At 36.1% G+C, this 27,013-nt stretch overlaps 1 protein-coding gene across 1 annotated transcript in view; it reads right to left on the bottom strand.

The window, feature by feature from the left end:
• Nucleotides 1-27,013, bottom strand: part of PHIP (pleckstrin homology domain interacting protein) — a 100,159-nt gene that overhangs the window by 21,366 nt on the left and 51,780 nt on the right. The window contains exons 14-24 of the mRNA XM_021709676.1: nt 24,951-25,068; nt 22,681-22,825; nt 20,770-20,842; nt 18,325-18,556; nt 13,417-13,536; nt 9,559-9,666; nt 8,550-8,674; nt 8,337-8,419; nt 4,428-4,539; nt 4,186-4,247; nt 1,811-1,966 (exon numbers count right to left, since the gene is read on the bottom strand). Of these exons, the coding sequence (XP_021565351.1) occupies nt 1,811-1,966; nt 4,186-4,247; nt 4,428-4,539; nt 8,337-8,419; nt 8,550-8,674; nt 9,559-9,666; nt 13,417-13,536; nt 18,325-18,556; nt 20,770-20,842; nt 22,681-22,825; nt 24,951-25,068 (1,334 nt within the window). The remainder of the gene's footprint in view (nt 1-1,810; nt 1,967-4,185; nt 4,248-4,427; nt 4,540-8,336; nt 8,420-8,549; nt 8,675-9,558; nt 9,667-13,416; nt 13,537-18,324; nt 18,557-20,769; nt 20,843-22,680; nt 22,826-24,950; nt 25,069-27,013) is intronic.

Consider the following 27,013-nt stretch of genomic DNA (forward strand, 5'->3'; position numbering starts at 1 on the left):
GATCACTTCCAACTTCTTGCTCATCCAAATATAAAACTACTTCACATCTTAAAATACAGCTAAGATTACTCAAGGCAGTAGGCACAAGGCTGTTTTCATAAAGTGTGATATTTTATAAATGACCTCAGATTTTAAAATCCTCCTGTCTGTGTGCTCCAATGTCTTCAGCTACTCTCACTCATGTTGGCTGCTCCCCAAACTCCCTGAAGCCGGTATCTTACTAGCAGGGTAGGTTGCTACAAACTACCACACCAGTGTTAGTTTCTCTGGGAGCACAGAGTTCAGATAATCACGTTTTGTGGTCACTGTTTTCTTTTTTTCATAAGCAAGGCAACTCGTATGCCCTCACCTCTACCTCTCTCCTTAAAAGATTCTCTTGTAGCCAGGCTCGGTGGCTCAGCCTGTAATCCCACGCCTTTGGGAGGCTGAGGTGAGTGGACTGCCTGAGCCCGCGGGTTCGAGACCCGCCTGGGCAGCGAGACCTCATCTCTACAATAAATCAAAAAATCGGCCAGGCATGGTAGCGCATGCCAGTAATTCTGGCTACTTGGAAGGCTGAGGCGGAAAGATCACCAGAGACCAGCAGGCGAGGCTGCGGTGGCCGGGAGCGGCCACTGCACTCCAGTCTGGGCGACCGAGTGAAACTCCAACTCAAAAAAAACAAAAAAACGATTCTCTTGTGTATGAGGGTGGACCTCAAAAACAACCCGGAATTTACTTACAACCAATTGTGTATTTCTTCTTATATGTTTGCACTTCCGTCCCTGCCAGAGTCCTCTTTATTTGAGGCCATACACCTACTGAGACGCTTTTTTGCTACTGCTTAAAACAGTTTCTGAGCTCATCAATTTTGCCTACTGTCATTTTTTTGTTTCACCTCTTCCACACTGGCATAACACCGCCCTTTGAGGATTTTTTTCAATCTGGACCAAAAAAAGTTGCTTGAGGTGAAATTGGGTGAACAGAGAGAGTGGGGCACATGGTTATGCCATTTTGACACAAGCATCTCAAAACTTCCCGATAAAAACTTTGGTTGACCGTGTGATGTGGAGGAAAAAACTCCAAGTTTACTACAAAGGGCCCGCCCTTCAAAAGATAATTCTGGGCTTTTATTGGATCCTCCTCGTATGTGGATACACAGTTGGAGGAAACTGGTACAGCTATTCATATAATTATAATTCATCTTTCAACCTGCCTCCTCTAATTGCTATCATGCCAGCTTGAATATGTCAAGGTTTTCAAACTGGGTTGTGGCGTACCCAGATTTTCCAGAGGTGCCTCTGGCATTTCTGGGAGGCCCTCACTCTGAAATTCAGTTAGAGAAACCCCACTTATACTGTTTTAGATCATTAAATTCTGTGTTAAGACCTCATTCAAAGAAAGATTTCACTTAAAAATGCCTGAAAACCAATGACTTCTGATATTGTGGGGAAATATTTTGTTTGAATAATAGTATTTTTCCTAGCTGGGCTCAGTGGCTCAGCCTGTAATCCCGCACCTTTGGGAGGCTGAGGTGAGTAGATTGCCTGAGCCCGCGGGTTCAAGACCTGCCTGGGCAACTTGGCGAGACCTCATCTCTACAATAAATCAAAAAGCAGCCAGGCGTGGTAGCGTGCGCCTGTAATTCCGGTCTCAGAAGGCTGAGGCAGAAGGATCGCTGGAGCCCAGCGGGTCGAGGCTGCAGTGGCCGGGAGTGGCCACTGCACTCCAGACTGGGCAACGGAGTGACTCCAACTCAAAAAAAAAAAAGTATTTTTCCTTTCCTTTGTGCCAGTTTTTTCGACACTCATGTTTTGCTGTTATTACTTACCTAGTGTCATCAACTGGTTTATTCCTGCAACAATTCTTTCACATTCTTCATCTCTGGGACTGGTACCCCATTCTCCATCAAGAGGTTTATAGATTAATGATCTACATTCAACATCAGTTAATGGAACACTGGTACCTAGTTCTTCAGGAAATACAGCTGAAATAAACAGAAAGGCAGATCAGTGAAAATATATGGTAATTTATTAATATTTAGATTACGTGTAAAATGCAGATTTGATACTGTCATGAAACCAAAGTATATTTTGTAAAGACTTGGTAAATGTATTACTTTCACAAAGTAAAGTATGCTTCAAGGGTCAATACAGTTTAAATAACTTTTGAAAGTGATATTAAGTTAGCTAAGCACAATGGCTCACACCAGTAACCCCAGCATTTTGGGAGCTCAAGGTAAGAGGACTGCTTGAGCCAAAGAGTTTGAGAACAAGACAATCTAGTGAGATCCTGTCTCTACAAAACATTTAAAAAACTAGCTGGGCATGGTGGCACTTCCCAGAAGTGTGAGGACATGCTGAGCTATGATCATGCCACTGCACTACTGTCTGGGTGATAGAGTGAGACCCCAACTCAAAAGGATTACATTTATAAACAAATATTTCACCAAAATGATGCTGAAATTTGCTCTATAAAGTTTTACAAGTGAAGGAGCAATTACATCTATAAAATGATGCACATTTCAAAGTTTTTAAAATCACTTCATAATTTAACTGCCATACTTACTTTATTAAAACATACACACAAGGTGAAACTGGACTAAAGTGCCAGTTTTCAGAAATACTTCAAGTCTCAATTTTTGGATGTAGAAAAAGGGATGATTATAAACACTGACAAATGATTCTTATGCCTGTTGTTCTTAAATGATAAAAGTGTGCGTCCTACATGTCTGAATCTTTTAAAATTTTAGCTAAGAGAATCATGAGAGGGTGATGATAACACAAAATCTACAAATATGCTAGGTAACTTTTCCTTTGGACTAGACTTCATCAGGAAAACATGGGGAAATATGCCACTGTTTGTGTGCAATCAAAATTCTTTCTCCCAAACTGTAATTAAAATTTTATGGATACACATGAGTATGTATCCAAACAGAACAGCAACACTCTCCGCCCAGATATTTTTAGATAGAAAATGAAATAGGAAATCAGTATCACAGTATCACTTATTCATTTTTAAAAATACCCAAGGTATTACAACACCAATTAACTTCATTTCTCTCATATTTACAATCGTCCGATGTAACTTCAAATTCAAACCTTCATAAAAGAAACAAAACCAGAAAATAAGCCACGAAGCATGGTTACAACTTCTTTAAGAGTATTTTGTACTTTTAAACATCTCTAAGTTAGCAGTGAGATAAACCCTATGTTACTGGCATTAAACTTTCAAAGTGATGATTTCTGGCATTAAACTAAGCTTATCCACATGATCATTTTCTCATTTCTAAGAGAAAATGAGTCGGGTTTGTTTTCTCCAATGGTTATCTTTTCTCTAACTTTTTAGATTACAATAAAAACTGAGCAACTCAATTTATGAGTGATTATTTTTACTACATAACAGATCAAATGCTTTTTTGTTTTCTTAGAGATTTTTATTTTTATCTGCTAGAAAATATAATAATTAGACAATGGGGTAGAAATAAAATGTAACCCCCAGGTTTCAGCCACGTTGATTTTTTTTTCAGTATCAGGAAGCTATCACAGTTACTTCCTAGGGCTAATTCCCAAATCCTGATGTGCCAGGCCATGTGCAAGGTGACAAATATTATCATCATTAATAATAACTACACCTCTTCATCGAGCTCTAATGGGTGTCAGGCTCTGTAACAAGCACTTTACACACATGACATTTAATCCTCAAAGCAGCCTTAAAGGCAGTATGAGCTTAGAAAATTTCAAAGGTTGAGTCCTAAAATCTGGGGTTGTGTGGTTCATAAAACTTGCCAAGATCACATAAAAAAATGACAGAGCCAGGGCATGAATCTATGTCTCACTCAAAAGCCTGGCCTTTTAACTATTATGTTATACTCTTTCTGCTAAAACTACAAAAAAATCTTTCTTCTCCAAATACACATTTTCTAGAGGTAAGAATGAACAAAACACGTTCATAGTTTGCTATAATAAATTAATTTTGATCTTCCCTGTTAGACCAGAAATTCCAAGTGGATAAGGATTATATCTATGTGGTTCACTGCTGAATCTCTTCTACTGCTAGGGTTAATAATAAGTGTATAATAAATGGTTATTTTCTATTTGATATTCGATACAACCACCACCTGTGGTAGTTAAGTTAGCAAATCAGATTTCTTATTTAAGACATTAACTCCTCAATGCAGACACACAAAGCCTAACATACACTTACCATTATTAGGTATAAGCTCCATATCCCAAGGACTCATCTTTTCTGTATCTCCATTGTCCCAGCTTAAAGGAAGAAACAGCCTTATATTAAAAAATCTAAATACTGCATGATTTTTATGAAATAAATTATAAAAATAATTGCTTCCGCGTTTAAAAGAAATATATTTAGCCCTTAATTAACACATGGGGAAAAAAACCCAAAGCAAGTCTAGGTGAGCTAAAATACAGCAAATATTTTCTTACCAAACATTATAGCACTGAAACAAACTATCAGGGTACTCAGGCTGAAGAGGCTCCTGGCTTTCAATTGTTCCAAACCACCAGGCATCATCGATGACTGATCTGAAACGGTCACCTGGACAAGAACAAAAGTCATCTCATTTCTCTAAAATGTATTACTGCCATTACTGCGTTTTCCTAAAAGTAAACCTTTAAGGTACTTAAACTGCCTACATGATTTCAGAAGACACATTAAAAAGTAGCCCACATATTCTAAAAATAATTAAGTAAAATCAGCAATACTGAATGACAAAAGGTATTTAATAAGAATATCTGAAGTATGACTGTTACCAGTTCTCAATTCCATTTCTCAGATTTCATTAAGGTACAAAGAAACTGTCTTAAGCATTTTTTTAAAACCTATCTAGCATTTTAAACTCTTCATTAGGACTACACCCAAACTTTTCACTCAAATAGAAATATAATTTAGGTAGGCTCTGCTTAACAAAGATATATAGTCTATCTTTAATTTCTTACTTTCTGCAGGCAAATTTCCCCAACCAACAATCAAGACCCAGACTTAAAAACCAAACAAAATTCAACCCGTCGTTCTTCATCTCAATCACCCCTGTTATAAATATACATACTCTCCCTTTCTTGTGTCTACTTCATTATCCAACTGCATTCAACTGCTGTCATATTACTTAAGTTGCTTTTGCTGAAGACCAATGCTATAGCCCTTTCCTATCTAAATCTTCTCAGCTTCTTTCCCTGTCATATAAACATTTCCCTGTCATATAAACAAGTCACTCATTTCCTTTGTGCAATGCTTTTCCCCTTCCTTGGCTATCATAATATTTATTGTTTTCTCCTGGCTAGCATAGGCTAATCTGAAAGACTTGGGTTCAAAGAACATATCTGCATGACTTTGAACACACTAACTGGTTATTTTTGAACTTCAATTTCCTCATCTATAAAATAGAAATGGCATTGTCTACTTCATGGCAGTTTTTGAATAATGCCTCCTATTAAGATACTCTTTATTTTTAACCTCATTTTAAAAAAATGAATCCAGCTAGCAAATAATCTGAATCAGTTTTATTTTCAAACTTATAAAGAGAAAAGTATTAATTAATGTTCTCATTTTTTTCTACCAAAAAGGATTGAAAAGTTTATAAAGACATATATGATAAAATGAACTAAAAATAAGAAAAAGTAAAAGGAAATAATGACAGAAAAGTAGAGTCAGGAGTAAATTACTAGCAAACAACTCCATCTTGTTGAGAAATATGTTACTAGATTGAAAGTCTCTAATTGTTCCTTAGATACACATTAGTGACACTGAGCTTACCAAGAGGCTACTATGTAATTTAATAGACAGCGTTCTTGACACCACCCCAACTGTACAGCAAACGCAATGAGTGTCATAGACTTACTTCTTATGACCTTACGCAGACTGATCATTATGCTAAAGAGAAACTGGATAATGTGTGCCTAACCACAATGAACAGTATCTGTGTAATGCTAACAATGACGTTAAGCAAAGACCGGAATCCATGATTTAAAGGAAGCCTTAAAACGTTTCTGATAACAAGTTGAAGTGAAAATTATTATTAAATCAATTTTAAGCAACAGTCTATGAGTGGATTCATATACCCTCAGATATAAAAGACTAAACAGATAGTCACTTTACAAGAAATATTTACCTCTACATCTAGAAAAAATTTTAAGATCCAAATGAGAAAATCATGATGTTCATCTACTTAAAATGTCTCTTTGATTTGTCCAAGGCTAGCTAAATTTCTTTGTCTAGATTATGAGCTCACTTCTGGAATATTCCTGGACTCTGATTTCTAATATTTGTTTTGCAATTTACTGGCAGATGCACATCCTTAAAAAAGCAAAATCCACCTTATCAAGTAATGTATGTGAATAACTGAAAGAAAGAAATCAAATGTACTCGAGGTTTACAACCAACATCAAGAAATACTATTTGTTCATTGAGCTTACTTACACATTTATAAATGAATATATGGCTATTGCTTTATGCATCTGTTTTTGACAGTATTATATGACCCTTGAATAACAGGTTTTAACTGGTTGGGTCCATTAATACACAGATTTTTCCAATAAATACTGCTGGCTCTCTATATCAGCAGATTCTGCACCAGCAATCAAATGAAGATCAAAATACATTAACACCAGGATGTGAAAACCACGTATGTGGAAGGCTTTTCACATCCGGGGTTCTGCATGACTGACTGTGGAGGCCTGAGTATGCAAAAATATTGCTATCCATGGAGGTCATGGAACCAATCTCTCAGGAATACCGAAGGACGATGTATATAAAAGGCATTTGTACTACATTTAATCCGTATTCAGTTTTTATCACGTATGTAAATATTGCTTGCACCAAATATAAGTAGCATACAATTTCTTTCTTGTATAATTTTGTTTTTCCTAAAATTAAGAATTACTTAATTTTTATGTATGGCTTTCTCTAAATTAATGATTATTTACACTCATTCACTAACAGCTCATGCTGTAAAAAAATACTCTTTAATATTATTTCCCACAAAGTCAAACTTGTTCGATAATTTGTGAGTTCCATTTTTTTCCCCTGAGAGTTCCTTCTAGGAGGACATTTTCTAGATGTTTATATTCTAGACTTGCAAGACAGCTGCTACCCTGAGACTTCTTTTGACTGTTACCTGGGAATTTTTTTTGGCTTTTCCTGCTCTGGACTTCCTGTTTTCCGAGGGGATTCCAAATTTTTCTCCTTCCTGGTTTACTCCCTTTATTTGATGAAACACATCTTTCACAGCTTCCAGGGAAATGGCACAAAGTATATAAAATTTTCTAACTGCCATGTCCATATTTTGCAAACTTGCATTTTTCTAATTTCTTTTCATAAAGCACGCACGCAGTGGCTCATGCCTGAAATCCCAGTACCTTGGGAGGCCAAGGTGGGAGGATCACTTGAGTTCAGGAGTTTTAGACCAGCCTAGGCAACATAACAAGATGTTGTCTTCACAAAAAACTTTAAAAATTGGCTAGGTGTGGTGGCGCCCACCTGTTGTCCCAGCTACTCAGAAGACTGAGGCAGAAGGATCACCTGAGCCTAGGAGGTTGAGACTGTGGTGAGCTACGATTGTGTCACTACCCTCCAGTCTGGGCAATAGAGTAAAACACTGACTCTCAAAAAACAAAAGGAAAAAACACAGCACATGTCACACATGTAAGTTTACCAAGACTAACCAAGAAAAAACAAATCACCATGCCAATGCTTTTCAGTGGCACTGAAGGAGACAGACTGTATCAACTGATGTGCTTTTCAAACTACATATGCCACATATACATCACACCACACTCCAAGATGACAAATACTGGCCCTGTTTGAAATTTTTAAGAGATCTACTCTAATGAATAACAGATCCATCTGTATAAAAAAATGTATCTTAAATGTCTAAAAATTTTTAAGGGTTTTAAAGTTTCTTTGAGACTTAATGGCATTCTTAATTTTAAACACTTTAACAGGATTAACTAATCAAAGAAAAACGTCAGTTCAGCTCTGTTCCAGTCCAAACTTACACATTCTGTTAAGGCTTCATTTGGCTACAAATTTGAAACCTGCTATTAAAATTTTTGCATAAAAATTTAATTCAACATGTAAAATAGTGAAAAAAATGTCATAATCTTACAATAAACAGTTACCAAATTTAACGGAGAAAATGTTTAAAATTTCAGCATCAACTAGATTAAACAAACCTTTAAATACCTCTGATACAGTATTTTACTTTCCTATTAGCATTCCTAAAAATACCAAAAAAGATGTATCCAATTATCTTTTTCTAAATTATGTAAAATAGTTAATCACGTATTAGGGAAAAAATGATACATAAAACGCCTATGGCTTCTAAACAAATTACCCACCTATATTCCACCGCCTATATTTTGCGTCGTCAAATTGTTGTCTCAAGACTAGGAAATCTATAACGTCAGGCATATCATGGTATCTAATTATAAATAGAAACAAATTAATTAGGTCACATACCTAAAAATATCTAAAAGACGTTCAAATTTATCTGAATCTTGAAAAACAATCTACAACACTAAGAAACCACTGCCTCTTTCAACAGTCCTTACTTCATGGTAAAAGATCCGCCAGTCAGTTTACCAGTATCAGGATCTAGAAAAGCAAGTTTAAGGCAGCACAGGGTAGGCAATCCCACTTCATACTTTATGCCAACTATTTTCATAAGTTCTTGTTCCTAAGAAAGACACAGAAAATTTTAAAAACAACTTTACAAATAAACCACAAAATAGGCTGTGAAACACAGTTAAGAAAATATTTCAATCTTATTTGGATGGTGATGACTGAATATATGTAAAAACTCACTGAGCAGCCAGGCTCGGTGGCTCAGTCTGTAATCCATGCTTCGGGAGGCTGAGGTGAGTGGATTGCCTGAGCCCGCGGATTCGAGACCCGCCTGGGCAACTTGGCGAGACCTCATCTCTACAATAAATCAAAAATCAGCCGGGCGTGGTAGCGCACGCCTGTAGTTCCAGCTACTTGGAAGGCTGAGGCAAAAGGATCGCTGGAGCCCAGCAGGTCGAGGCTGCGGTGGCCAGGAGCGGCCACTGCACTCCAGTCTGGGCGACAGAGTGAGACTCCAACTCAAAAGAAAACAACAACAACAACAACAAAAAAAAACCTCACTGAGCTGTGTACTTAAAGTCTGTGCACATTACAGCATGCAAGCTACATTGAAATTTTTTTGAAGTAAAAAAGAGAAAAATACAGAAAACGTATACTGAAAAAAGTTTTCCAATATAATTTCAAAGACATAGATAATTCTGAACTACTGCTAACAAATCTAGAAATACTCAAAGAGCTTATCTTAAACATTAGTGTTATCTAAGTTTAACTATAACTAAATTGTGTGTCCAACCTGCAAACTGCATCAAAGTATATATATTTAGTCAAATCCTGTGTTGTTTTGAAAATTAAACACCTTCTACTTTCTAGGATTGCTTCAATTAGACAAGATACCTTCATGATACAGTTTCTTACAGTGTAAATAGTAACCTTTGGTACAGTTTTCTCCATAATTCTTGCATTTTGGGGATATTAAATAATAAATCAATGCCATACCCGTAATTCCATTTTATGCCATGGCTGTTTTTTGGGATTGATACTATAAATTTTATTTTTCCGTGCCATTTCAACATAGGCTTCATGTCCTTGTCGGAAATAATAAACCTAAGAAGTAAATAAAGTCACAGCTTAAAAAATCTGAAGGTGTTTCCTTTAATCCAAGGTGCAAGGGTATCAGCTAACATTCCAAAGAAAAAAAATCGAATGCCCTTTAACAAACAGAAATCTAATACCGACTCCCCCACCCCGCCATTCCTCAAGTCCCAACAACACTTAAATAATAACCAAAGTGCTCTAATTAACATTATTTTAGGTAAATACTTAGAAGTTAAGATGAGCAGTAATTTTTGGTTTCACCATTTTATTATTTTATTCAAAATAGGCTTATATATGTTGCATAATAAAGTCAACTGTAACTAGAAGTCATAAGTTTACTGTCCACCTACTTTTGTTCTTACTTTCTTAGCAAGTTGTTTGTACATATACAGAAAATTTTAAAATGAAAAATGTATAGTCACATATATTTTATCTTACTTGATAAATCTTAACATAAATCTTGATAGGACAGTAAAGCTTATTAGGATACCCCCCAAACCCCGGAATTTATTAAAAAATTGTGTATTGATTCTCACACGTTTAAACTTCAGTTACCTTCAAACTATTCTGTGTTTAATGGAATACACCTATCAAGATGCTTTTCCCACTGCTCAAAACAGTTTTTGAACTTGTCAATGCTGATGATGCCTTTTAATGCTTCTGCCACTTTGGGGTTCAACTCTGCCACACTGGCAAAATGTTTCCCTCTGAGGACTTATTTTCGTCCATGGGAACCCAACCCCCCAAAAAAAGTCGCTATGGGCAAGACTGGGTGAATAGGGAGGGTGGAGCACAAGGGCCATGTCGGTTTTGGTCAAAAACTGCTGAACACTCACTCACTCAGTGTGGAGTGGGCAGGCTGTTTGTTTAAATCACCCATCAGGAAACAGGCAAACATGTTGAAAGAATCTCCAAAAAAAATAAAAATAAAAAAACTCACTGAAACTGAATGCAGCCTCTCACAACAATGCTAGGTGGTACACTGATGCTGATGCGTTGGTCCCTAGAATACTTAACCTAGTGGGGGAAAGCCTGTACTACATACAAGGTGCCCACTGTCCAAAAGGTAATTCCCATTTTGGGGGGATCCCCCCTCATATATTTATCCTCATTTCATGAAGATCAAATTTAAGTGACTCCTGAGAACTATCTTGTAGAAATAGTACTTGAACACAGTAGTCTGACACCAAGTTTTCTTCCCACTACTAAAAAATAGAAGAGAGTGTTTAAAAATGCTATTGAGTTCTCAGTAAAATTTTGGAATCGCTGTCCTATGTGCTTTTATCTGTTCATCAGTATCATTATTGCTCCAGTTGTCTGAAACTTTTCAAGCTAAGGAACTGTGCAGAATAATCACCAGCAAGGAAATCATTCAACAAGGAATCACAAACTTGCTGGCCATCTTGGAGTAATATATTAAATATACTTTAGCCTCTTCTTAGTGCTGCAAGATTTGTTAGAATCTATTATTGTGCTACAGTATAGCAATGTGGTAACACCGTGCCCTTCCAGTCTCATGAGGCAAGTAGGGTCTCTAAACAAATTCTTCCAGACGGTATTGTGGGGTCAATCTAGCACTAAGAACTTTTTGTTTTCCTTAAAAAACAAACAAACAAAAACTATCAATTACCACTTTATTGTGTGTGTTTTGCTAAAGAAGCCTGTATTTTAATTCCCAATTTATTACTGCCATTCTGTTGAACACCAGATAACACTGCCTCTTAAAATTTGAGTACAATATAAGACATGAATCTTAAGTGAATAAAATATTTTGATGTAAGTTCTTATAAGTATATATTCTAAAATTCTAAAATAATGGTCCCATTCTCATTTTCTTAACAAATAAATAATATTTCCTATTCTAAGATTACAGATTTTTAAAAGGTTGAACAAATAAATTATGAACATTGTGGGTAAATAAAACACTTTAACACTTTTCAGAAATAAAGTTAAATGAAAATAAAATGCTAAATGTCATGTTTTTCCTTTAATATGCTATATATCAGACCTCATACTATGAAAAATAAGTATGTTTTAACTTAGAAGGCAAAAGAAAGCAGACAATAAACTCTCTTATTAAAAAACAGACGCTAATTTTTAAAATGTCAAACAATTTTCACTCTTTTATAATATTTAGACTTACTACTGCCACGCTTAGAGTAGCCTTACAAAGGAAGAAAAGATCATCAGATCGTTCCTCCTTTCTGTAATTTGTCCATACACAGCTACAAACAACTAGAATGAGACACTTTATGAAACTGCCGCCATTTTCTAGAGTTCTTTTTCAAGAGCTATAAAAAAATGTTTAACCCTTTGCACTGGGATGCAACCTGTAAGTCTAGCAAACCACTCTGATGTCCCATGTCCTCTCTGAGGGGGCATAAAGAGACCGCTGGTGATTTTACAGGACAAACTTACGCAAGTGCAAACTTTTCAAAAACGAGTTTCCCTGAAGTTTTCCATTCAAACTACACGAAAAACCAAACAAAGAGATGGAATATATACCGAGGTACATGTAAAAAATATCAGCTGGTGTCATATAGAAAGAGAATATGTGAAGTGCTATCACTTCTTTGTAACAGAAGGTAGTGATAAAGAGTGTCTGTATGAGAAAGACAGCAGTGAGTATACCTTTTGTATCATATAGCATAACTTGAAAAGATAGGAAAGTTACTGTAGCCTTGGGGAAAAAAAAGAGAGACTTTGGAAGTTGAAGGCAGATCCTATTGAGGTACTGCGCAGCATAGATCTAATATATCTATCTGCACCAAGTCGGAAAAGTAAAATTGGAAAAATAATATTCTAAGAAATTTCAATTTGTGATTTCATAACTGACAATCAGAAATCTGTTATCCATTTATTTACTTTGCAGAACAACAGCAAAATGAAAAGACAAAAATGAGAGCTATAACATAAGCGGCAGCAAAGATGAGTTAGATTTAGACTCATCTGGCCGGGTTTGGTGGCTCAGTCTGTAATACCAGCACTTTGGGAGGCCGAGGCAAATGGATTGCCTGAGCCTGTGGGTTCAAGACAAGCCAGGGCAACTTGGCGAGATCTCATCTCTACAATAAAAAAAAATCAAAAAAATTAGCTGGGTATGGTAGTGCGCGCCTGTAGTTCCAGCTACTTGGAAGGCTGAGGCAGAAGGATCGTCGGAGTCCAGCAGGTCAACACTGGAATGGCAGTGAATGGCCGTGAGCACGCCACTGCACTCCAGCCTGGGCGATGGAGTGAGACTCTGACTCAAAAAAAAAAAAAAAAGATTTAGACTTCTCTTCACGGTTTTCAGGAATCATGAGTGTGTCTTTCCATATGATCTTCAAACAACAGACTGGATAATAAATTACATATTATTAATGTGGAAGAAGAAAACAAGACGCATTCATTGTCTGCTTGAATAGAAAACAACAGGTGGAAGATGTCAAATTACTAATGTACAACACGTATCAATGAACCTGTCAGTGACTGTTTCACACGTTACCACACGACAGAAAAATATAAGATATAAAATGCTTATTTCATTGTCATGAATAAGTTCTTCAATGTCCAAAATTCCATAAGCCAAATATTACAATAAGATACAATAAAATTATCTGTTCCAATGCTATACTATTTTATATGAAGTGATTCTTTTTTTTTTAATATTCATACAAAAGTGCTATCAAGTTTCTGGTAGGTGATCCGTGAGAGGTCTCCAAGTGCAAAGGGTTACAACTATTTGACAAAATAAAGGAGAATGTAAAAGCATAAAAGTACCTCATCACCCATCTGTGGCACAAACGGGCATCTTCGGGGAATAGTGTCTGTAATCCATGTTGAAGGCAACCACTCTTCTAACGTCAAACCATTTTCAGTCAGTTCTCCCACAGCCAACCTCTAAGAAAGTTGAGAACATTGGAAAGTGGTATTGTCATGAAAGAATTCATGCACCCATCTGCTCCTTAAGATTACTATGGAGATAGTTAAGTAAAAAGCGAAGGAACCTTGGCATAAAAAGTTGGATCTCTGTGTCTATGGATTCTGCCTCTAAGGATTCAACAAACCAAGCTTAAAGATATCTGGGGGGAAAGACTCCACAAAATACCAAAAAGCAAAACTTAAATTTGCTGTGCACTGAGTACTACAATTGAAATGATGTGTAGGCATTATATTAGGTATTATAAATAATCTAGAGCTGATTTGAAGTATATGGGAGGATGGTAGAGTACACTGCAAATACTATGCCATTTTGTATAAGAAACTTGAGCATCCATGGATTTTGGTATCCACGGGAGTCCTGGAACCAAACCTTCACAGACAATTGTATTCTTTAAGCATCAGAAAGCTTATTCTGAAAAAATAGCAGCAGCTGTAGTAATTACTCAATCTCTCTAAATCACTGCATAAAAGGAGAACTAGATAGCAAAACTAAAAATCACAGAAAACATTCACAATCAACGTAACAAGATATCCCTCACAAACCCCTGAAGTACAAACTCTGTGTATTCTTCTTCCCTTTTAAAACACTGTTTTATAAACATTCCATGTAACACTAAGAAACGCTTGAGTATTTTTTTTTTTTTTTTAAATCTTAGTCATAGTATGTTGGAACTAAATGAGAAATTCTCATATGAGTTGAGTAGTGCAAGATATAGAAGACTAATTATTTCCATCAGCTGGACATCTACATAATCTAAAAATGCTCCTCTTCTCTTCTTAAAGCAGCCATTTCACTTTCTTGGCTCTCTTTTAAGTGTTTTTAAAAATTCACCTTTTTTCCCCAAGCACAACACGTTGTCAAGCCAGGTCCCTTACTTTTTAACTCAAGGATAAAAATAAAACTACGCCTCCGAGAAAGTTTTTTAACTTTGCTGGTCACCCGCAAGTGGCCAGAATGGTTTTGAAGTTTTTATCTTAGAACAAGGAAAAATGGACTTTCTAGGAGTCTATGAAACCTGATATTTTAAAAAATAAACTTTATGCAAATGATTAAAAAGGGCTTGAGTCCGTGCTTGTGCACTGAGACTCTAAATTTTATTCTGTTGTGTTTTTTTAAAAGATAATGCAGTTATCACTTTGAATTAATGTAAGTTTACGAATAAAGCAACGCCATAATATGGTATCAGAGAACACCGCTTGCAACAAGTACCTAGTTGTTTCCCAATATTGGTTTTCCTCTTCTTAACCGTACTGTGCTGTTTCTCAGTCAAGCACATTGGGAGCATTCTCACACTGGAGAGTAATAAAGGAGAAGGGTGAAGGTCTTTGGATTTTACTACATACGAGATAGGTATGTTAGAGAAGTCTAGGCAGAAGTATATGGCCTCAATGATATTTTAGAAGGATCCCTTTGAACATGTCAGAAGAGGATCGACATATCATGACCTACAGTGCAAACCCAGCCTACCATCTTTGTAAACTGAATTTTACCAGAACACAGCCGTACTCGTTTGTTCATGTACTATCTATGAACGCTACAATGGAAGAGTAGCTGGCCCTCCACAAAAATAAAAATGTCAACCCCTGCTTTAGAGAACAGACTCCCAGGAAGAAAAAGGTTGAAGCAGGAAGACAGAAGGGAGGCTACAGCAGTGATCCAAAATGAGAGCTCATGGTGGCTCAAACCTATGTGACAGCAGTGGAAGTGATGAAAAACAGTCAAGTAATGAATGTACTTAGGAGCAACAGTTATCAAATAACCCATTAGCAGTGGATATGGAATATGAGAACAAAAAAGAATGAAGGAAAACTCCAGGGTTTCAGGTAGAAACAACTAAAAGAGAGCATTCTCACACCACTGAGACTAAGAGGGCTGGAATGCAACAGGCTCAAGGAGAAAGCTTCATAAATAAGTTATGGTCACACTTGGGAAATTAAAATGATATGCAAATACTTATTTGATCCAGAAAGTTATCAAGTAGCCACTATGTTATGCATTGAGTAGAACAATGTTAGCTCCCATAACCAGAAACTTCTACTGTGTTTTACTTATGTCAGCTATGATTTTATCAGTTATACATTGAAGGTATGAGCAGAAGTTTGTTTGAATAAGGTTTCCCTTGATAAAAAATAAAAGAAAAAGTTTGAAAATCATAATTCCAGCCTCAATATGGCAGGCTGTAATAATTAACTGCATCAGGCAAGTACTTCTCTCCCTAAGAAAAATATCTATGGTTCACTGGAATAGCTAACAACTCTAATATTAAGACAGGTAAGTTGTATATTAAATAAAAATAATATTTATGACTTTGGCATCACAAAGAATAATTTTGAGGACAAATCTTATTCTCCAATTATTCTTGGAAAACCTAGAATTTTTCGTTACAGATTTCTGACACTTAGTAATTACAACCATTAAAGGTATCAAATGCATTCAGTATTCACCAAAATTTCCAGTTTTATTATTTGAGATCCCCCCCCCGGAAGTAGTTGATTTCTTTCCTTTCCACACATGGGATTATTGCTAGGCCCAGCTAAAATCTTATTTCTAGGAAGACTTATCTGAAATCCTAATATAAGATGCTCCAGTTTGATTTATTACCTCCAAATTTAATCTAGAAATTAAATATATTAGATCATGTGGCATTTCCTCTATTTTTCCTCTAATTTCACTCTGTTACCCAGGCTGGAGTGCATGCAGTGGCACAATCACAGCTACCACAACCTTGACTTGCTGGGCTCAGGCCATTCTTCCACCTCACCCTTCCGAATATCTGGGACTACAGGTGTGCGCCACCATGCCCTGCTAATTTTTTTTATTTTATTGTAGAGACACAGTCTTGCCACGTTGCCCAGGCTGGATCAGGCAGTCCACTCGCCTCAACCTCCCAAAGTGCTGGGATTTCAAGCATGAGCCACCACACCCAGCATTTCCTCTATTTTCATCTTGGGGAGTTTAAGCATCTTGTTAGCCACATACCATTTTTAGAGTAAGTACTATATCTTACACTTATCTACTCTATTACTTTAAAAACTGTAAGCAGCCGGGCTCGGTGGCTCAGCCTGTAATCCCGCGCCTTTGGGAGGCTGAGTTGAGTGGATTGCCTGAGCCCGCGGGTTCGAGACCCGCCTGGACAGCGAGACCTCAGCTCTACAATAAATCAAAAAATCAGTCGGGCGTGGTAGTGCACGCCTGTAATTCCGGCTACTTGGAAGGCTAAGGCGGAAGGATCACTGGAGCCCAGCAGGTTGAGGCTGCGGTGGCCGGGAGTGGCCACTGCACTCCAGTCTGGGCGATAGTGAGACTCCAACTCCAAAAAACAAACAACAACAACAACAAAAAAAAAACTGTAAGCACCTGACAAATATTTATTGACTTCGTTTTCAGAGTTGCCACTGGCATAAGGGAGATATGTGAGGTACCCCCTTAGATGACTTTACTGCATCTCTGAATAGGAGACAAGAACAGCAGCTATGGAATCCAGATTAAAGGAATTCATAATTATAAAATGGAAACAAACAAGAACTCAAGCCTATGTGGATAAAATAAGCACTTATATAAGACAGGTATTTCTACTTTTTTTTTTTTTTTTTGAGTCAAGCCCGACCTGGAGTACAGTGGTACAATCATGGCTTCCCAGAGCCTCAAACTCCTGAGCTCAAGCAATTCTCCTGCCTCAGCCTCCCCAGGAGCTGGGACTACAGGTGCACCGCCACCTCCATGCCTCATTAATTTTTTATTCTTTTGTAAAGATGAGGTCTCGCTACGTTGCCCATGCTGGTCTCAAATCCCTGGGCTCAAGTAATCCTCCCACTGCAGCCTCTCACAGTGCTGGGATTACTAGTATGAGCCACTATGCCTACTCATAGTCTTACACTTTTGCAAGTTCTCTGGGTATAAAGACCCGAATGTCTCCTAGCATTTAATTCTCCAAATATTCAATTCCACAATGGCAGAGGTTACAAAAATATATTTTTAACAAATGTGCTTTCCATCAGTCTTTTAGGGCTCAGAAAACATGTACCTCATATGCATGAACTTCAGAACAAAAACTAAACAGCTCTCATTTTCATTTGTAGGGTTAAAGATTTTCAACTCCATTAAGAGCTGACAGATATTCTTTCTAGTTACTTCTCTTCTCTCTTTAAAATTACCCACAGATTTAACTTGTAGTAATCAAATGTGTATTGCTACTGACCTAAGGACCGAAAAAGGATGGTTCACACACTCTGCAGATCAATGAAGGGCATGTGCTACAAGCACATTTTGTCCCACTTGAGACTCTTATTTGTCTTGTGGTCAACTCTACCAAGTTTTGCCATTTTCATTCCATGCCATGCTATCCAAAGGCGTTCTGTTTATTTTCAGCAACAACAATTAATAAGGATGATTATATATAAAGGCAATTAACAGACTAATAAACTATGTTTTGCAGCATGAAGTATTTTCCATTAAATAAAAAAGATAAATCCCCTAGACTATTGAGAAAAATGTGATCTTTTTAAAGATCAAATGCTCAATATTTAAAACAGAGTAATTTTTAAAGTAAATACTCTTACATGATACACAACTAAAAATCTGAGCAAACCAAATATATTTTGGCACTTTATTTTACTATGTGTATGTCGGTTTTTCTATTACTTGCTGGTACATTTCAATAATGTTTATGCTCAACTGTACTTTAAAAATGTGTGCTTTGAGTTGTCAACATAGAAAATACTAAATTTATAATTACAAAAACAAACCTTTTGTTTTCTTTCTTTGGGCTTCTTTTTCTTTGGTGACGTTGGTCCATCTTTTTCTTCATTTACTTTTTTCCTTTCCTTTCTAATCTGTTTTTGCTTCTGTTTTTCAGATTCTTCTTCTTCATCTGAACTGCTTTCTGCTTTCTTGGTTTTATTCTTAGGAACTTTCTTTGGTGGCTGCAGATTGATTCCTGCATCTGCTGTCCAGTCAGAGTAATCACTGGAGTAATCACTAGAAAGAGAAAAAAACTTTAAAAATACATACACAGGATATAATTTTAAGACTTTGTTTTATAAAAATGAGAAGATCATAATAAAGATGAGTGACAGAACACTATACACTCAGTGAATTAAAAAATATTTCCCTCACTTTCAACTCATCTTCAACAGTTTCTTAAAATTCTACAAGCTTTACTAAAATATCTCAAAAAAAATTAAGATGAAGAAACAAATTAAAGTACTTTCCAAGATTTTTAAGAAAAACATTAATTTCTGAGGGTGCCTATGTTAAAGACATTGTGGGGCAGACAAAACCAGGAACAGGAGGTTGTCACCATTCTCAGTTCTAGCTACAGTGGAAAGTTAGCCCTGGAAAGCACAGAAGATGTCAACACTGAGGAGATATAGAGATTCCTTTTTTGAGGGGAGGTGGACATTTTACGGGCAACGCCCAAGGCACAATATAGGTGCCCTCATGGTAGCTAGCTATTGAACTGGCAGGGTCAGAAGTGTTCCTACCCAGTGGAAAGGCTAAGCTTGCAAACTTTACTTGGCATGTAAAGAAACTCATACACATAAACTGACTCTACCTACCTACGTCTGAGGTATGCCTTATGCTTCAAAGCATGTCATGTTTCAAGAAAATATAGGCCTTACTATTTTACGGGCCGCTACCAATCCTGTTTGCTATTTGTTTTCAAGTATACCTTTATAGACATATGTTTTACTGAACTCAACTGATGCTGTAAAATAATCTAATTATGTTATCTTCTGTATTCATTTTAGAATTTGAAAATATTTAATTATTTATTTTGCACAGTTTTTATATATAAATGTCTTAAAGTAATCTAAGTTATACTATGCTAACATCAATGATTAATCTGCCTAGATTTAGTAATGGATGACCTCAGGCCTCTAAGAATATTGCTGTTAATGCCAACACTGAGAGAGCAGATTTTTTTGGAGTTTTATTTCATCATCACCACCCCTCCCCTAGTCTCAATGTCCCATATAGGCATTTATCTAAATCTCCCCAAGAATAATCAACAAAGATAAAAATGCAATAATTAAGGTGTTTTCATTATGATTTACTGATTTCACTATGAAATTCAGAATAATTTTTAGAATGCAAACAAAAAATAATTTCAGATACTCTATTCTAAAACAAGCTGTTCTAAACTGAATGAGTACTTTACTTACATTACCCTTAGCCTACAGTCACAATAAATGGCACCTGCTAAATCTCACAGTCACCAGTCTATGGAGTACTTGGCTTTTACAGAAGATCATCTTCTGCCAGGATAAACATAAATGCAAATTCCAGAGTCTGCTGTTCTTTACAATTACCCTCAACTGCTGAAGCCACTGCTACTTTTCAATACAGAAGTCCCTGTAGTGTCTTGAGTTTGAAATACTCTATTTCCATTGCTGAGTCAAAATAAAGTGAATGTTTCCTTCACTGCCCTATTTTGAACAAGAAAAACTACTAGAGCACTTGCATATCATTACTAGGAATTACTATTGTGGGAATAGAAAAGCCCTTGATTCTAGAACTCATGCAAGAAATTCTTACTGCCTCTACTTCATACTTTCGTTGGCACTTCTATTTTAAAAGCCACTAAGTAAGTATAAAGGAGTAAGTATAAAGGGCGGAACATAATCACTACCACCCAAGGCTACACTCCCTTCTTGCTACCAAGACCTTGTGAGGCTAACCAAGGCCATCAGCCCTTCAACAATGTGAATCACCAGTGCCAGGATATAAAGGAATTCTCACTAGCATGGCCAAATGAGGTGGGGATAATAGGAACAAGAAAAGCTTATTCACATCATTATTATTAGTAGGCCATAAATTCCATCACATAAGACAACTTGTAAGCTCTCATTACTTATAATTTCATACTTAAATATTTCTCAAAAACAGCAATAAAATTAGTTTGTGATTCAGTCATAAATAACAGCATTCAGAAGATAAAATACCAAATAAGAAGACAAAGTTAAATAAATCATTTTGCAGATCTAGCTGCAATTACAAAAAAACTTTTTTTCTCTAGAGAAAACATACGAGAAAGAAAAACTCCTAAATTTTGGGCTACTACAAAGAATCTCTGAAGAACTAACCTTAAACTTAAGAGACTCTGAAATGTGCTGCTTGCAAAAAAAAGAATTTTCAGGTTTCTAAAGATTTTATGTAACACCTGGAAGAAAAAAAAGTATCTCACAAACCTAGTACTGCCGTCACTGTGCCATGCTCTCTCTTCTTCTTCAGAGGTTCCACCACTGACAGCAACCACTTCACCTTCCTAAGAAATGTCGAGTATATATCTTATTACAAAATTTTATAAAATAACATTCTATTATTATAGAAAATATCGCTATCTTTTAATACCAGTCATATTGGAATAGTTAAATTAAACCTGGTTTAAATGAGTTACAAAATACAGCTTTTATGTTTGCATACACCTAAATGTATATAAAAACACAAAACCTTTTTTTGAGACAGGATCTCACTCTATTGCCCAGGCTGGAGGGCAGAGGCACGTAGAGGGCTCACTGTAGGCTCGACCTCCTATACTCACTCAGGTGATCCTTCCTCCTCAGCCTCCCAAGCAGCTGGGAATATAGGCACATGCTACCACACACAGTTAATTTTGATTTTTGTAGAGATGAGGCCTCGCTATCATGCCCAGGCTGGTCACGACCTCCTGGATTCTCCTGCCTCAGCCTCCCTAAGTGCTAGGATTATAGGTGTGATCCACTGCACCTGGCACTAAAATCGTAATATCTTAATAATGAATTAAGAGTGATCCTGAAGAAATTAACATTTTTTAAACCCTCATAACATATTTTCTAGGTTGAATGATACCAAATGCCATTTAAAACTAATTTTTATTTATTGGGCCTTTTAAAAACATCAAGTTTTCTTTTCTACAGCTGCTTTGAGAAGCTTTAAATTTATGTTTCACATATTATTATCAAAATAGCTTTACCATACAAAAAGGATATTCCACCTCTGTCCTTATTTTATCCAAATGGTAAAATAAGGATTAAAAAGTACCCAGACACTTTGTTTCTCTTTAGTGAATATTCATAAGTCAACAAAAAATGTTATTTGTGAAGGTATTTTCTTCATAAAAGTTGGATTTTTGGTCACAACAGCCCACGTTTTCCCTGCTGAAATGCACTGCTTTAACAATGGCACCTCACATTTATTAAGCTTTTACTGTATGTCAGAAACTATTCAAAAAACTTTGTATATATTATCCCATTTAGTCTCTACAAAACACTGTTGGGGATAGGGAGAAGTTATTTAAATAAAAGAAACTAAAAGTTTTAAAAAGTTAAGAAATTTACTCAGGCACAACTAATAGGAAACAAAACTTGATTTGAGACAAGCTCAGTTTAGTCCAAAACCTGAGCAGTTTTCTGCAAGAATGGTATTATTACTTGGTGGGCACACTTAGATCATTGTTCAATAGAACAAGGAAATGTAGTCTTTTAATATTCAAATATTTGGGGAAAATGTTTCCCCACATGAATGCCTTAATAAAGAATGTGAATTAGATATCTATTTCACGGAGTTGTGAAAACTAAGTCATTATGAAAAGATCAAAATACAATTGTATATTTTATTTAGCAAATTTAATTGCTGCTCAATATAACTGAAAGAAATCTAAACAAATAATATTATTCCCATATTTTGTATGTTACTTCCATAAAGGAGGAGGAAAAAACAGAATTACTTCTATGTTCTAAATACAAAATACTGAAGAACAAAATATTTGAACAAAAATGCCAGGATTCTTTCCATTAAGTAGTTTACTGTGCCCAAGGTGACACTGTTTTCAATGGACTCCTCTAGAAATTTATTTAATTGCTCTAAAAGAATATTAAAGCATAAACAGATTAGTCTTAAAGTCACTTGAAAGATTCAGTAGTATTTTTCACTTGAAAGTAGTATGTTGTAGTATTTTTCACTTGAAAGATTCAGTAGTATGTAACAGATATATTCCGGGGAATACATTATAAATTTCTAATAAACTGAATCACATCTTAAATATTGTATAAGAATAAAAGTCATTTTATTTATTAAAAAATAAATAAAAATGAAAACCAGCTTATGAATGTGCTGATAACTTACATCTGAAGAACTAGTGCCATTTTCTATCTCTTCTGAGGGTCTAGGAGTCTCTTCCAATGCAGATCTCGTACGATAATTGTGTTGATTTATCTGCTGCTTTTTGGACTCGCCAAGATCCAGGAAATGCTCATGGGTATGATTCTGGAAAAAAGCAAATTAAATTTATTCACAATATGCTTAAAGAGCACACTTTACCATTTGACTTTAAAAAGTCAAAATTTTTAAATTATAAAAAGCTCATCCCAGGTGTGGTGGTAGCCTGTGCCTATAGTCTCAGCTACTCGAGAGGCTGAGATGGGAGGCTCACTTGAGCCCAAGAGCTCAAGGCTGCAGTGAGCTATGACTGTGCCACTCATTCCAGTCTAGGCAACAAGGTGCAGAACCTGTCTCTAAAAACCAACCAACTAAACAAAAAACAGCAACAAAAAGCTCATTCATACTTAAGATAACATTCAAATACTAGACTATAGTACCAACTCAAATATTTTAACATTAATCAAGTTAAATCAAAGGCTTATGATAACACACTGGAATTCACTTGCTGACTGATTAGTTATAAAAACTTTTTTGATTAAATGAGACAAACTTAAGGATTCATAATAAAAGACTAAGTTGAACAAGCATTGAACTCTTCTGTATCCACATCAAATCTACAGAAATGATATAAGGAGGACAATGAGTTGTGAGGCATGTATAATAAGCAAAGACAAACTGGAAACCAAAATGCTGATCATAACGCTACCCTGTCACTATGAAGCTAGGACACCACGTGGCTGGTTATCTTTCTTCTGGAGACAGATGTGAGAAGTCTTCTGCAGCAGATGAGAACACAACCAATAAGCATATGAAAATTTACAAAGACCACAATCGTAATAGAAATTAAGCAAACAAGAGAGAATCACATCTAAGATGTGCAGAATCTTAAAAAATATAATTATAAAAAAATCAATTAGAAATCCCTGAAATTAAAAAAAATCATTAAATTAGGAGAAAAATATGACCGTAAGCCAATCACATAAGTCACTAAAGTTATTCCAGTTTTTGCTACCAGACACTACCTGTATATATATATATAGAGAGAGAGAGAGAGAAACATATCAGTTCTTTAATTTTTAAAAAAAGTCTCCAAAGTACTACTACTGTCATATAAGATAAACATATTCTTTTAATTTTAATAGGTATTAACATATCCCATCCATAAAAGTAGTAAGCAAACACTAAAAACTCTCATCATCATTATATGAGTTTATGTGTCTACAGTCTTGGGTTCTGAGCAAAGGATGCAGAAAAAGTTGTGCTTTCTAGTCACCGTGAAAAAGCCAACCAACCAAACCATCCAAAAACCCAAAGATTATTTCAGAAAGAAATTCTCTATTATTACACTAACAGGAATTCTAACACTGTGAGGTCCTACTGATCCCAGGACATAACACCCTTAGTAAAGAAAAAAAAAACTACTTGAGTATTTTGAAGAGCAGAGTCATAAACAAGAAAAGTGAGTACCAGAAAAGGAGGTTGGGGTTTAAGGAACTCAAACAACAAAAAACACCACGCTGGGTCAGAAGACCAGTTATTATTTCTTTGTTTAGATCACTGCTCAGGTTGTGACTTGTACCTGAAAACAAGTTTCACATTAAGCTTTCTCAATTTCAGAGTCTAAGGCTCTGAAACTTTCAAGTTAAGACTATTAAAAAAACAAAAAAAGATGGCAAGAATGGATACTTGTGATTCCCTGACTAAGTATATCTCTCTCTCTCTGATTAGGCCATGACCAACTGAAATTCACTGGATGCAAAAGATTTTCCAGAGCAGGATGACAAAGATATCAGTAAGACAAAATTAGTAGAGACAATCTACTTCTCTTAATAAACAAACTAAAAACTATTTATAGTAGCATGGCTGACTTGATGTCATATAATAAAAAACAGGCGCAAGATAGCAAAAAAAAAAAGAAAAAGAAAAAACAATAAAACACTGTGAGTGTACAACCAGTGGCAAAGTTAAAAAAAAAAACCCTCGTTTACACTTGCAATTTATTAGATTAATGACTATTGAGGAATTGGTAGTTGAGAAAAGGAATGCTACAATGCAGGAAATGTAGAATAGAAATTTTAAACAGCAAACAACAGATAATTAAAGAGATAATTAAGCACAGTAATCTATTTCATTAATTATCGTGTTTATAATATTAACTTTTTTAACAGCAAAAAGGGGCCTTATACTTACGGAGCAAGTATTAGACATTAAGGCAGTTCATATGTTTTACCTTTGAGATAGCGGGCATCTTATTCTCTTTTGGAACAGCCAGGTGTTTTCTTTTCTCTTCTGACCTGTAAGTCTTCACTTCTTCTTCTCCCTTTGCCGCTCTCCATTCCTCTTGCCTACTGAAAGAGAAAAGCCTCAAGCTTGAATTTCGCAACTCACTTCTCCCAAAAGGTTATGTTGGGTATCGAGGAAGGAAGGAATCCGACCAAAAGCATGTGCTGAAGATTTCTGAGTTGAACTCACTGGTTTTGGGCTCAGATGATCTGGCATCAAATAACTGGAATGCTGGAAAGCCAGACTATCCACCTGAACTTGTTCCTACCATTCCTGCTATGTATGGTCTTTGGCAAATCAGGTACTAGATTATTCCTAGGGTAGCACAATTATTCCTAGGGTAAGTCCTCCGAGAATTAGAAATTGGATTTTTTTTAAAGCATAGAGCGTGTATTTTAATAATCTTGTACGCCATATAGATAGCTAAAATCTTTTAAAAAGTGAGGTATAACCAAGCCTAAAGGTCGAACTACTACACCTCTTGAAGCCCTGACAGAACTACACTCCAGTGACAGGCAGATGATGCTTCACTTAACTGAAAAACTCAAACATTAAGGTGAAATTGAATAAGAAAAAAAGTTGAGAAACACTGGTTTTAAACTTTAATTTCATGAAAACAAGAGAATTTTCTATTTTACTTCAATTTCTTACACTTAAATCTTTTTGAACTGGCCAGGTGTGGGGGCTCACACCAATAAACCCAGTACTATGAGAGGCTGAGTCAAGAGGATCGCTTGAGGTCAGGAGTTCATGACCAGCCTGGGTAACATAGTGAGACTATAAAAAGTTAAAAAAAAAATTAGTCAGACATGGTGGCACATGCCTGTAGTCCCAGTTATTCAAGAGACTGAAGTAAAGGATCGCCTGAGCCCAGGAGGTCGAGGCTGCAGTATAAGTTGTGATCATGCCACTGCACTCCAGCCTAGGTGAACAAAGTAAGACTTGGGCTCCAAAAAAAAAAAAATCCAGACATGGTGGCTCACACCTGTAATCCCAGCACTTTGTGAGGCTGAGGCAGGAGGACTGCTTGAGCCCAAGAGTTCAAGAACAGCCTGGGCAACACAGCAAGACCCTGCCTCTATAAAATTAATTGTAAAAAGTTTTTTAGCTACAAGGACATTTTAACTTTACTCGATATTTGCACTTCAATTTTTTCTGAAGATTTCATAACAGGGAGGAAGTTAGTACTCAAACTCAGAGATCTCTATACTGTTAATGTTTATTACTAGAGTACATTAATGTTGTCATGTTACTTAATTACAGAATCTCCAATGTGGCTGGTCATAATTCTTAATGGAAAATGAGTAAATTTAAATCTTGTGAAAAGGACAATCCTAGGATTAATGTTTTGTTCTTAGTTTTAAAAAAACTATAGATTCATATACAGTTGTAAGAAATAACAGAGATTCCCTACATCCTTTATCCAGTTCCTTCCAACAGTAACAACTCGCAAAACTATAGTACAATATCACAACCAGAAAGCTGACACTGATACAACTCATTGAGCTTTTTCAGATTTCTCCAGTTTTACTTCTATTTATTTGTGTGTGTACACAGACATACATAATTTTACTGTGCTTTGCAGACAACTGTGTTTTACACATTGAAGGTCTATGGCAACCCTGCATTCAACAAGTCTGTCGGTGCCATTTTTCCAACAGCATGTGCTAACTTTGTATCTCTGTGTCACATTTTAGTTATTCTCACATTATTTCAAACTTTTTCATTATTATTGTTTCTGTTATACTGATCTGTGATCTTCGCCAATATAAGACAGTGCACTTCATGAATGCTGTGTGTTCTGACTGCTCCAATAACTGGTCTTTCTCTATCTTCCTCCCCATCCCTCAACCTGCTTATTCCCTGAGACACAACAATACTGAAATCAGGCCAACTAATCAATCACCCTGCAATGAACTTTTAACTGTTCTAGTGAAAGCAAGAGTTACATGTCTCTAACTTTAAATCAAAAGCTAGAAATGATTAAACTCCGTGAGGAAGGCATGTCAA

The sequence above is a fragment of the Carlito syrichta genome, unplaced genomic scaffold (assembly GCF_000164805.1).
Source record: "Carlito syrichta isolate Samal-C Ts95f unplaced genomic scaffold, Tarsius_syrichta-2.0.1 Scaffold273106, whole genome shotgun sequence".
NCBI lineage: Eukaryota > Metazoa > Chordata > Mammalia > Primates > Tarsiidae > Carlito > Carlito syrichta.